The 13,590-nt window shown below is 37.7% G+C and overlaps 1 protein-coding gene across 1 annotated transcript; it reads left to right on the top strand.

The window, feature by feature from the left end:
* Nucleotides 1-8,512: 8,512 nt before the first annotated feature.
* On the top strand, nt 8,513-12,734 carry Rad51ap2 (RAD51 associated protein 2). The gene is given in 3 exon segments (XM_042680778.1): nt 8,513-11,519; nt 11,951-12,034; nt 12,550-12,734. Coding segments are annotated over 3 exon segments (3,276 nt in total).
* The last annotated feature ends 856 nt before the right edge of the window (nt 12,735-13,590 follow it).

Raw genomic sequence — 13,590 nt, 5'->3', positions numbered from 1 at the left:
GTGCACTTGAATCAAATTTGAGGTTATTTATAGAACTCTGATTTAAAAGACTTACGGTATGCATTACAAGAACAAACTTCTTAATCTACTCTTATACCATTCAAGTTGAAAACCTCCTTTATCTATCAATCAAATTCTCTTAGATTTAGTTGAGTTTTTAGTGCATATTATTTCAAATATTGTTCTCTTTCTGTGATAATCTATAAGCAGCATCTTCTAAATGTATTTTCAAAAGCCCAAGTCATTATAACAAATAATTTTTCCTAGATATGGCATAAAAGGAACCTCTTATAGCAAACCATTATTGCCATCTATATCCAGCAAACATTTATTGAACACTTAATGCTATTCTGGATAATAATTTAATAATGCTAATTTGCATCTGAGATGACATTGAACCAGTTGCTTCCATTTGAAAACTGAATTAAATTTATGATTTTGATTTTGAGTTCATTAAATATAATTTCCTGAGAGGATTTTTATATTGTGGCTCATGAAAATCAGATTAAGTGCATAGATCATAGCAACATTGCTAGGAGTAATGTAAATTTTGTTTAATTTCCCAGGCTACCTGATGCATGTCTGAATAAAATTGAGTATTAGTAACACTGTAATGTTAAACAATAACTTGAAAATGAAATTACATAATACATTCTCAGTTATAGATCAGGCTTTTTTAATTTATTTATTTTGCCAGTTGTAGGGCTTGAACTCAGGGCCTGAGCACTGTTCCTGAGCCTCTTTGTGCTCAAGACTAGTACTCTACCACTTGAGGCACAGTGCCAATTCCAGCTTTTTCTTAGTAGTTTGGAGATAAGAGTCTCATGGACTTTTATGCCCTGCCTGGTTTCAAATCACTTTCCTCAGATCTCAGCCTCCTAAGTAGCTAGGATTACAGGTGTGAGCCACCAAGGCCAAACTAATAGGCTCTATTTTTTAGTGTACTTTTAGCTTTTTTTTCTTCCAGTTGTGGGGCTTGAACTCTGGGCCTGGGTGCTGTCCCTCAGCTCAAGGCAAGCACTCTTATCACTTGAGCCACAGCATCACTTCTGTACTTTTAGCTTTCTAGCACATGTGTATTCTCAGAAACAGTCATTGTCTCTACACCTTACTAATTTCTGAGTGAATGCTGCAGCAATACACTAATATGTTGATTGTGGATTGGCTGAAAAATAAGCCGATTTTGAGGCTTGAACTCAGGGCTTGGGCACTATCCTTAAGCTTTTTTTGCTCTAAGCTAGCACTCTACCATTTGATGCAAAGCTCTGTTTCCTGCTTTTTGGTGTTTTTTGTCTTGGTTTTTTTTTTTTTTTTGTCGGTCGTGAGGCTTGAACTCTAGGCTAGGGCACTGTCCCTGAGCTCTTCATCTCAAGGCAAGCACTCTACCACTTGAGCCATAGCGCCATTTCTGGTTTTCTGATGGTTTATTGAGATAAGAGTTTCACGAACTTTCCTGCACGGGCTGGCTTTGAACCAAGATCTTCAGATCTCAGCCTCTTGAGTAGCTAGGATTACAGGCATGAGCCATTGGTGCCCAGCTTTTGGTGTTTTTAATTGGATTTAAGAGTCTTCTGACTGGTCTGGTTTTGAACTACTATCCTCAGATCTCATTCTTCTGAGCCAGGATTACAAGTGAGCCACACAACTGACTGTTACATTGATTTTTTGTTTTGTTTTGTTTTGGTCAGCTGTGGGGCTTGAACTCTGGGCCTGGAACTCTAGGCCTGGATGCTGTCCCTCAGCTCTTCAGCTGAAGGCTAGCGCTCTACACATCTGGTTTTTGAGTGGTTAATTGAAGATAAGAGTCATGTGGGGACTTTCCTGCCCAGGCTGGCTTTGAACCACATTCCTCAGATCTCAGCCTCTGAGAAACTAGGATTACAGGCGTGAGCCACCAGCACCCTGCTGCATTGATTTTTTTTTTTTTTTTTGCCAGTCCTGGGGTTTGAGTTCAGAGCCAGGGCACTGTCCCTGAGCTTCTTTTGCTCAAGGCTAGCACTCTACCACTTGAGCCACAGCACAACTTTTGGCCTTTTCTGTGGTACTGAGGAATTGAACTCAGAGGGCTTCATGCATACTAGGTGAGCACCCCACCACTAAGCCACATTCCCAGCCCTGCATTGATTTTTAAGAGATAAAAATTTAAAGTAATTTTTAAAGAATAACATCACTTAACAACAATAATAAAAATATAATAAATGAATAATAAATCATTTATTACTGCTAATAAGTTAATTACTTTTACATTGAAATATTTAAATTGCGCATATTTGTATAGAAAATATATAATTTATATACTTAGCACAATGGGATGTTATGCTATATGGATATTAGAAAAATTTCACATCAATCAACAAGTGATTCTATGTTTTATGTAATACAAGTTTGCAGTAGATATGCTGGATATTATAAAAACATTTAAACTGAAAGTAACTTACTGTTTGAGTTAATTTCTATGCAATCAGACTAAGAGAATAAGGGAAACTGGATTTGACAGCGGGAATTTCTAGTCTTATTTGACTGGGCAACAGTTTTTACAATTGGCAACAGACACTGGAACCATCTTTTGGCAACCAGTGTAAACATTTGAAAGCCTAGGGAGATATTTATCCTCTTCTCTATATATTTCTCTCTCTCTTCTATTTTTCTAGACTATATTATTGTTCCCCTTGCTGTTCATTTGTTGGCTTTCCTAGAATTGATTACCTCTTTCTAAGGCCTTTGAAAAAGTTTGAAGAGTTTTCTCTTTTATTCTCTCCAAAAAAATGTCATACACTTTATATTTTTTAAAGTGATTATCAACTGGGTGCTGGAGACTCACAGGTATAACCCTAGATACTCAGAAGGCTGAGATCAGTTCAAGTCCAGCCTGGACAGAAAAGTTCTTTGAAACTCTCACTCCAAAATAACTCAAAAAGCCAGGCTGGGGATGTGACTCAAGTAATAGAATGCCAGGTGTCCAAACAAGCCAAACAAGCAAGCTGAACAAGTTTGAGACTCTGAGTTCTAAACCCAGTTTTTTAAAAGTGATTGTCTATCCTCAGGTTACTGTGAAATATATATGTTTATTGAGCAATTTTTTGCCCCTCACCCATTTCTATACTTGAAGAGAAAGTTAAAAGCCCACAGTATTTATTTATTTATTTACTTTAAGTAAGTATACAAAGGGATTTCAATTCAACATGTTCCTTTAAAAGTACAATGCATCTTGCTCAGTATTATACCCTCTCTCATTCTCCCCCATATCTGTCTCGCAATATTTATTTTTAGTAGTAGTAATTTTGTATATCACCCATTTGGTATATGTTTATATCAGTAATTGAGGATCTTGTCTGTTGTATGGCTGGTGTCATGGTAAACTCTGAAAATACGAGTGTCTACAAATTAATTTGTTTTTAATCAATGTCATAATGGTTTATTGAGCAAGATGGTATAGATACAGCTAACCATTATATAATCTTATAAACAATACAATCGATATCTGAAATGCTATGTAAATCTGGCTGAACAATTACTTAGTATGAAGGTGTACCAGACGACTCTTATGAACTGCTTGGCATACAACAGCTACAGCTAGGTAGTACGAATTAATTTACATGGAACTGTAGCTGAAATAGCATAAGATAGAATTTCATACAGTGCTTTTCTAAAAACAGTTTTACAACTGGCTTTCTAGAAGGAAAGCTGTGATCTGTAGCATTTGCTAATGTCAGTGGTGTAAATACTCCCATCAGGACCCACTCTAAACTACCCACGGGAAATCAGTCAAATCAGGAGTTGGGAATAAAGGCTGACAATCAGCTCATCTGAATCTGTAGGAGCTAGCTCAATGTGCTGAGAACTTCATAATAATGATCACAATTGAAATTAAAAAAAAAAAAAAACTTCAGTGGGCACTGACTTAGGTGCCCAGAACTTCACTTAAAGCTTTACATTTAATTCACACTATCACCTATGAGTCTGGTTCTATACCACAACTCCCACTTACAGGATCTGTGCTACTAAAATGGTAAATGTGTGTGTGTGTGCACGTGCGTGCGCGTGTGCACGTTGGCACCAGGGCTTGATCAACAAGGAATTTTGCTTGCACTTGGGATTTTTTTTTAATCAAGGATGATTTTTTTTAGTCAAAGCTGATATTCTACCACACCTCCATTTCCAGCTTTTTGCTGCTTAATTGGAGATAAGAATCTCATAGGCTTTCCTGCCAAGACTAGCTTCTAGCCAAGATTCTCAGATACCAACTTTCTGAATAGGTAAGATTATAGCTGTGAGTTGTGGGCCTAAAAGCTGCATAATTTTTGGATATTATATATCTAGGAAAAAGTGGACTACAGAATTTAAAGTCATATTGATTTCAGAGCCTACTCACCTCACTACTAATATATTTTGCTTTCAGAATTTAAGAAATATATTCAGCATGGTTTTTATTTAATATGAACATATATAATCCCTTTAAAAAGCTGGAGTAATTCCATTGTGTATATATACCACATTTTCTTGATCCATTCATCTACTGAGGGGCATCTGGGTTGGTTCCATATCTTAGCTATGGTAAATAATGCTGCAATAAACATAGTTGTGCTGTTAGTTTTAGTGTGGTCTTGTTTGTGAACATTTGGGTAAATGCCCAAAAGTGGGATTGCTGGGTCATAGGGGAGCTCTATGTGGAGTCTTTTGAGGAACCTCCATACTACTTTCCAAAGTGGTTGAACAAGTTTACACTCCCACCAACAATGAAGTAAGGTTCCCTTCTGTCCACATTCCCTCCAGCATCGGTTGTTATTAGAGTTCTTGATTTTTGCCATTCTAACTGGGGTGAGGTGGTATCTCAATGTTGTTTTGATTTGCATTTCTTTTATGGCTAGGGAGGTTGAGCATTTCTTCATGTGTCTATTGGCCATCCTTCTTTCTTCTTCAGAGAAGTTTCTCTTTAAGTCTTTAGCCCACTTATTTTTCAGAAAGAATGACATTGCCCCATTTGTTAGGAAATGGAAAGACTTGGAAAAAATTATATTAAGTGAAGTAAGCCAAGCCCAAAGAAACATAGGTCCCATGGTTTCCCTTATTTGCAATATCTAGTATATGTATGAGTCAAGCAGAAAAGGTCAGATAAGGTGATGTTAGGAAAATGAACCCTAAGATATGTATTTAAATGTTTTTTTCTTTCATGCATTTGTTTCTAACGCATTTATAAGATTACTTCTTTGTTGCTTTGTATGTCCCTCCCCCACAGTACAACCCCTGCTTTCACTGTATTTGATGTCGGTATAATTTGTGGAGGGGAAGGGGAAAAACAATTCATTTAAATAAGGATACAGGTGGACCCGTTGCAACAATGAGAAGTACAAGTTGTCATGTCGAAAACGAACTTTACAACTTTGGTGGGGGGGGGGAGGATTGGGGGGGAGACTGGGAAGGGATGGGAAGGGTAAACAAAGGAGGAGGCTACAATGCTTGATAAGAAATGTACTCACTATCTTGCCCATGTAATTATAACCCCTCCGTACAGTATTTTAACAATAAAATAAAAAAAAAGAAAGCTTCTGCCACATACTGGCTCCCCTAGATTAGATTTTCTAGCCTTCACAGCAATAAAAATACATATTTTTGTTAATTATAAAAAAAGCTGGAGTAAATAAGTAAGATGTATTAATTTGCAATGCCAACAAAATATGTATTGAGCAGTCAATCACAGTAAAATGATGAATCTCAGTCAAACAAAACTGTGAAAAAGCAATCTAAGTAAGTATAAATTTGTATGGTTAAAGGGTAGACATTCTTCTTTTTTTTAAAAAAAGGTAAACTGCCACCCCCAAATCTTGAAAAGATTCTTGTGGAAAGTTAATTGAAAGAGTACACAATTATGTTTTAAAAGGTGTTATTTATCACTGCCCCAAATCTAATACAATATAGCTTTCATTTCAGTGATGACTTTTTTTTTTTAAATTGAGGCTGAACTTTTCTGGAACTTCAGATAGATGTAGTAAATAGTTGAATATCTCTACCTGAGTTTTCAGTACTTTGGGCTCTGGGAAAAGGTTATCTCTGACTAGCTAAACATGCAGAAAATACATTAATGCACTCCTGACATGCAATTCAGACATGTAAAGGTTAGGAATCACCACAGAACATGAAGTAAAGCCTGCCACCATACACTAGGCAAATATGCCCACAACAAACCATGGGAAAACGATTGAGAGGAAGTACAGGTATAGAAAAGCAAGTCATGTTATGGAGGTAGACAAGGAGGAAAACTAGTCTCGATATATGCCAGATTTGGGCTTGAAGTAACGGTAAGGAATAGTGGGGGCTGTGGAAAACCTGAACAAACTTGTAGGTCATTTAAATTCTGATTTTTCAATCAAAATAATCTGGCTTGCAAACCACACACTGGCTACCTCTATCAGGAATAGGGTGATGAGTATCTCATAAAAGTAAGCTTGGGGCTGGGAAGGTGGCTCAATGTTAGAGTGCTTGCCTTGCATGCATGAGGCCCTGGGTTCAATTCCTCAGCACCACATAAGCAGAAAAGCCGCAAGTGGCACTGTGGCTAGCGCTAGCCTTGAGCTGAAGAGCTGAGGGACAGCACCCAGGCCCAGAGTTCAGGCTCCACAGATAATATTTGTGTTATAAGTTACTATCATTGTTCTGAAGAAAGGTTAATTGTATGTAAAGATTTACATGTATCAAGTTCTTTCTATCTTTTCTTTTTTCTTAATCTTGTCATCTTCTTTCCTTTCTTCCTTCCTTCCTTCCTTCTTTCCTTCCTTCCTTCCTTCCTTCCTTCCTTTCCTTCCTTCCTTCCTTCCTCTTTTTCCTATAGTGTGTGTGTGTGTGTGTGTGTGTGTGTGTGTGTGTGTGTGTGTGTGTGCGTGTGCAGGTACTGCAGTTTAAACACAGGACCAGGCCTGGGCACTGTCCTGAGCATTGTTGCTCAAGGTTAGCTTTCTACCACTTGAGCCACTCCACTTTTTGATGGTTAATTGGAGATGTGTCTCATAGACTTCAGGGTCTAAAGCTTACTAGGCAGGCACTCTAATAAATTAAGCACTCTTTTAGCCCTTCAAGGTATTTTGAAATATTTTCCTATCTAGTGCTTTTCATTGACTAGATAAAAATGCTATATATAATATTTAGAGTCATATTTATTTAGAATAATTTTACTGATATTTCCTGACCCCCTGCATTCAATATGAATATTTTTGTTAATGGTTCTTATTATTTTAAATATATTTTAATTTTTGTCTGTAAAGAAGTTTTAGGCTTAGAGTATTTATTAACCACTTATATGATTTATTAAATTAAGCAAAATAGAGGTTTTTGATTACTGAGCTAATTACATATTTATTAAGAAATATGTAAGAAAAAAAGCTGTTTTCTGCTTTGTTTTACAAAGAATATGCATTGGACTTAACAAATGCAGCACTGGTATTCAGTAGACATTATGTTGAAAATGAACTGTACAACTTGTATGTAGCGATGGGAAGGAAAAACTGGTAGAGAGCAAGGGAAGGGATGCTATTTTCCAAACAGAAATGTACTGTTTACCTGACTTAATGTAATTGTAGCCCCTCTGTACTTCATCATTACAATAACAATAAAATTGACTACTAATCACAAAAACACCGATTTTCAAAACAACAAACGGCATTATAAAAATTCATTGTTACGTATGAGTCAGTACTGGTTATGACTTAGGCTGACACTATGTCTAAAAGTCCAAACATAACTTTTATATCTTAGTAATATTATCCACAATAGGGAGAAAAGCTCCGACTGCCTATGTGAAAACGAATCATTGTCACAATTTTATTTGGACAATAGTCGTTATTAGGATATTTAGTTCCCCACCCACATCCCCCTTAGAAGGACTAGACTAGCTCTTTCCCTAAGTATACACAGGGAAGTGGAAGCAGGTTTGAAGTGTCTCTGGGATGTTTAAAAACTAAATTAAGCCAAGGAAAACAACACAACCCCTTTCCCCAGCCGCAGAGCTCGGAGTGGGGTTTCCTTGGTTTCACCAGACGCGTCCCCAGAGGAACCCAACCCGGCAACGGTCGCTTCTGGGGGAAACACTGACTTACAGCATTTTCAATAATAAAAGGTTTTTCCACTCACAACTATGAAAGCCGAGATTCGAATTTGTTTTTCCCGTTCTGTCAGAGGGAAGACTTGAAACTTTCTGACCCGCTTCGGTGGGGCTTTCACGAAAAGGCGGCAAAAACCGACAAAGTAAGTGCGTGCCGCGGGCTGGGCTGAGGCGAAGAGCCGCTCACGCGCAGGGGTGGGTGGGAGGACTGGGCGGGGCTTAGGGGGGGGGCGTGCTGGGGGCGAGTCATGGGCGTGGAAATCCGTAGTAAGAGCGCCTAGATTACAGCTAGGGGGCGTGTCGGGGGCGGGGAAAGGGAGGGTCCAGGGGGCGGGGCGAAGCCACTCTGCTCCTCTTTAAAAGGCTGGCGCGCGGCGGAGACCTTGGACAGATCCCGGGGGAAGGCAACTCGGCCCCTCCATGTCTCTCCCTCACCCCTCGCCTCCGCCGGCCGAGCGGGAAGGGTCCGAAGACCCTGACTCCCCACCACCCCCTAGCAAACGTCCTCGTCAGGAGGAGGCAAGCGGAGTCTCCCGGGCGGGGTGGCAGCCGCCCCGGGTGCCTGGGGTAGAACAGGTGTGGCGCTGGCGGCCTAGCAGCTTCCCGAGGCTCCTCGCCAGGCAGACCGCGGGCGTGGCGCGCGTGGCGGGCGCCAGGGGCCCGGGTGTGGGGGGCCCGGCCCGGGGGGTGAAGATATGGAACGTGGCCTGGCAGAAGAGCGAGTTCCCTTTCTCCTCACGAAGTTGGGGTTCCGGATGGAGGGCCTCAGGAAGGCCTGGGGAACCTGGGCGGCGGGAAGGAGAGGTTTTCCGTGTGGTCCGCGGAGACAGCTCCCAGGCTGAAGCCAGGTCGCCCCGCACCCCCGCAGGCCTTATTCATGGAGTCGCACACCAGACTCCCAAAGAGAGAGACGCTGTTCTAAAGTTCCCTAGTTCCGTAAGACCGCCCGAAAGCCCGTTTTTAGATGTTACCTTTAACGAGGAAGAGGACGAGAACAGATGCAGAGTTGACGGTGTCATGCCATCAGATTGGAAAGAAAATAGCATCTCCTCATCGGTACTAAAAATATCAAAGTCTCAAAACCTGCCCAGCTTGGAAATTACCAAACTCAGCTATTTTCGAGGTAGCATCACAACAAGTATCCTTGAGTTTCCAAAGGATTTAAATAGCAACATGTCCTTTGTCTATTTAAAGGAAATAGCAAAGAAAAAGAATGACAAATTGGAAGCATATGTTTGGGATTTCACAAACATTTACTGGTGCCAAAATAGACCTGATGTTGAGAAGCAAGAAGTACAGGATGATAAAAAAATTGTAGATGCAGAATATAATTTCCCTGACTATTTTGAAGGTATCCCGCAGTCAAACAGCAACCAAAACGCTCTTGAGAAGAAAAAAGGTTTGCTCAGTACAATCTATCACTATAGTAGTATCAAGTGTGTAAGAGACTCTAAAAAGAATTCCACTGAAATACTGGCAAACGCAGACTGGAAGGGAGCAAAAAGAAGCTGGGACAGTTTCATACCTGTCAGGTTGGAAAAATCTCAAGGCTGGGATAGCAGCATTAGACATATTTTGAAAAGAAACAGGCAAAATTGTTGGATTATAGAGAGTTACAAGAGTAACCGTGAAAATATGAAAAACACTGGAGAAATTTTGAATTTGCCTCAACTACTAGAATTAGACTTTTTACACAATGATTATCCCTGTACAAAACTCACAAGTATTCATACACAACAATCAAAGCCTCTGATGATAGGAAATGTGGGCAACCAGAAAACATTAATCAAAATTGTTCTGTTAAGTGATGAAGGACAAAATGATACTATGTTACAGTTAAGAGATACTATGGAAAATGATTTCCTTTTAGGCAACATTTTACACAGTATTACAGATGATAGTATTATAAACTGGTATGGAATTTTGAGGTGTGAAGGACAAATTAATGTGAAAGACAAATTAGTGATAGACAGAAATATGTTTATGAATATAAGCAATGCCATTTTGCACAAATATTTACAAGCTGGAGTTTCAGATGATTTAATTGACATTTTAAAAGCCAACATAATTTTTTTTCTAAATACATTTGATTTTTTATCAAGAATTGAAAATGATTCTGAATTACAATTAATAGTACATTTAAATTATCCAAAAAATAGTATAGTAGGGAATCACACAATAAGGATTCTAACTTTTTCGAGACCATTACAAAATAGCTTGAAACCTCTCTTAAAGAAAAGAAAGCTATCTGAAACTAAACAAGTTCTTGAGGGGCCTAAGAAACAAAACATTGATTCCATTAGCATGACCACTAAAAATAAATGTCTTCTTCTTTTTGAGGCATACAAGAAATTTCCTCTTCCAATATATTTTGATGATGCAGGAAAAAACAGTTTGACAAATGTATTTAATTTTAAGATTACCAGTTGTCCTGAACAACATACTAATGTGGAAAGCTGGGCTTGCCAGAGTTACATTGAAAGAAAACAGGATCATGATACAGTCAGTCATTTCAATTTTAAGTATATATTTGAAAATTTCTTTAATACCAAGCAACAGGCCATACCCATAAGCCAAAACACACTACATAGTGAACAGAACAATACCATAACTCACATGTTAAATTTTGAGAACTTGCCGAGTGAAATAGAAGGGAAAAGATATAACTTTACTTTCCCAAAAGAGGTAAAAGTCACAGCATCAAATTTAACAAAAACTTTATGGGGTTATAAAGATATTCATTTAGAAAAAGAAGAGAAAGATAGATTTTTTCCAATGGGGCGCATACATTCTGTGCAGGCTGTTTCATTAATGAATGAGAAAGTAAATGTGGAAGAAACCAAATTTGTTAGTCAAAATCACAGAGCTGACAAAAATGAATACAAGAGTATTTTTCAAGAAAGTAAGCCAGCAAATTCAAAGCCTTTTCATCTAAAGACTGACTCTATATTGTGTGTTAATCATCAATTTGAAACTGATTCAAGTGAAGAGAACAATGAATGTTTTCAAGCCTCAGTGGTTAAATGTTTGTCAACAAAAGCTCTGACAATAGCAAAAGATTTTGAGATGAAGAGTAAATTTGATTTAGTTCTTGAAGAACTTTGTCGGTTTCATGAAATTAGTAAAGAAAATGAAATTCTAAGCACTGTGGAAAAACACAAGAGCCAAGGAAATTACATTGAAGCAAGTAATGATGTGGAGGAGGCAAAAATGGAGAGAAGAAAGGATTTGAACATTTTTGCTACAAACAAAACATGTACAATTTCTTTGCCTTGTGATAAGATAGACCGTCCTACTACACTTAAAAGATACCAAAGTTTATTTAAATGGAAAATGGCACCTGGAGTCAGAGAACGGGAAGTTCTCTCTGAGTATTGTTATCCTAGAAGATCAGAGAAAAAAATACTATATTCTGCTTCTGAAGAAGGTATGCATACAGTTCACTTTCTATTTTTCCTTTTTTGTTTTTTGGCGCTAGGGTTTAAAATCAGGTCTTACAATTCCTTAGACCAGCATTCCATAGCTTGAACCACACACATCTAACCCCTGAAATTCACTTTAATCTTTTTTTACTATAAAAAGTTACTCCTTTCTCTTTTTCCTGTTTCAGACAAGCATGTTTTTTTAATGGAAAAGAATAATAGTAATATTTATTAGGAAACACTATTTTGCCATACAGGGCTCATTTGAAATTGAAGAAGTGTTTTGTAAGGAGTTATGAAGAATCTTTCCTACTTTATTTCTCTAAACATTAATAGCCAACTGAAAGAGTTATTTGTGGAAAAATAGTTTGCTTATAGCATTAACATTTTTTAAAGGAAACACATTTTGATATAACATATTAATCTTCATTTTCAGCTTGTAAAACTCCTTTACCTAATAGACATGCTTTTCTTCTTGATGAATGTAAGGAAGAAAAAATTAATGACTTATTGAAAGAAGGTAAGATCTTTAGTTAATTTTTTTCTAGATTATCTTTTAAGGTGATTGTCATATTCTTATGTTTTTAGCATGACAAAAATATTGTAAGTTGGTTTAAGATAAATACTGTTTCATACTTTTAGAAAATAGTCATAATTTACTGATACATATCCTAGCAGTAACAAATTGGTTAAACATCAAATGTTATTTAAAACAAAACTGGGAAATTCATTTTATAAAACTGTGTTTAAATATTTGCATTGATATATGTAAGCATGTTTTTGTTAAGATAAACAGCCTGTATATAATGCTGATTTTATTTAGTTATTGCTTTAGCTTGGATAAATCACCTAACTTTTCTGAGCTTAAGTGTCCATATTTTAATTTGCATGTGATATTAAGTGAAAGTGTATTTAAAATGGGTAGTACACTAAAACATCCTGAGCTAGTCTTATGATTAAAGGTAAGTAAAGATTTTTGAAGCATATTGATAACTTTTACTCCTTTATGTAATTTTTGTTGTCTTTTGCTTTTAGGCAGTCATTTTTCACAAGGCATTGCACGGGTACAACCTCTTAAGACATGTAACCGACCTATCAGGATCGGTTTGTCAAGAAAAGCTAGACTTGCACAACTTCACCCCTACCTAAAATAAATGAACTATGAGAGTGTAAAAGAAGATCTTGGACTTTTGTATTTGAAAATATTTCACAATATCTAGAATTCTTTTTCTTTCTTTGGATCAATTTTTTCTTTTAGCCTGCAGATTTCATATAGTATGATAAAGTATGAAGTCATTTTATGTGAAAAAAGTTTAGAGTTAAATGTTTCATGGATGTTTTTATATCATATGATCAATATATGCATTAAAATCTTTTCACAATCTTATGAACTAGATCTTGATATTATTATTATTGTTGTTGTTCCTCCTCCTCCTCCTCCTCCTCCTTTTCCTTCCTCCTCCTCCTCCTTTCTCCTCCTCCTCCTCCTCCTCCTCCTCCTCCTCCTCCTCCTCTTTCCTCCTCCTCTTCCTCCTCCTCCTTCTTTCTTCTTCTTCTTCTTCTTTCTTCTTGTTATTATTGTGTCAGTACTGGCACTTGAACTCAGGGCCTTGGCACGATCCCTGAGCTTATTTTGCTCAGTGAAGCCCCAGTTCCATTGCCATTATGTTAGTGATGGATTGATTGAAGGTAAGGGTCTCACAGACTTTCCTGCCTGGTCAGGAAAGGCTTTGAAACTTGGTCCTCAGATCTCAGCCCTGTAAGATAGCTAGAATTACAGGTGTGAGTCTCTGGTGCCTGGCTGGACTTATTATTTTTATGATATATATGCATGTGATCCTTTTGTACAGAAGATTGATAACATTGATCAATACTCCCTTCTTCTTCCTACATAGTTCTGTGAGTTTCTTTGTGGGGGATTAGAAAGCTGGCGGGCAATAGGGAGGCAACATTTTAGGTTTCTAAGTCTTTGTATGGCCAGGTTTGGAGAGACTGCATGGGAACTGTGCCAGAAGACATTTTAAATCAAATTATTCTACCTTGTTCTTTTTGCTCTTGTTCTTAAAATGTAAAAGT

Source organism: Dipodomys spectabilis, unplaced genomic scaffold (genome assembly GCF_019054845.1).
Source record: "Dipodomys spectabilis isolate Male_0828 unplaced genomic scaffold, ASM1905484v1 ptg000066l, whole genome shotgun sequence".
In the NCBI taxonomy this organism is placed as follows: domain Eukaryota; kingdom Metazoa; phylum Chordata; class Mammalia; order Rodentia; family Heteromyidae; genus Dipodomys; species Dipodomys spectabilis.
This window is presented reverse-complemented; position numbering and strand designations above follow the sequence as displayed.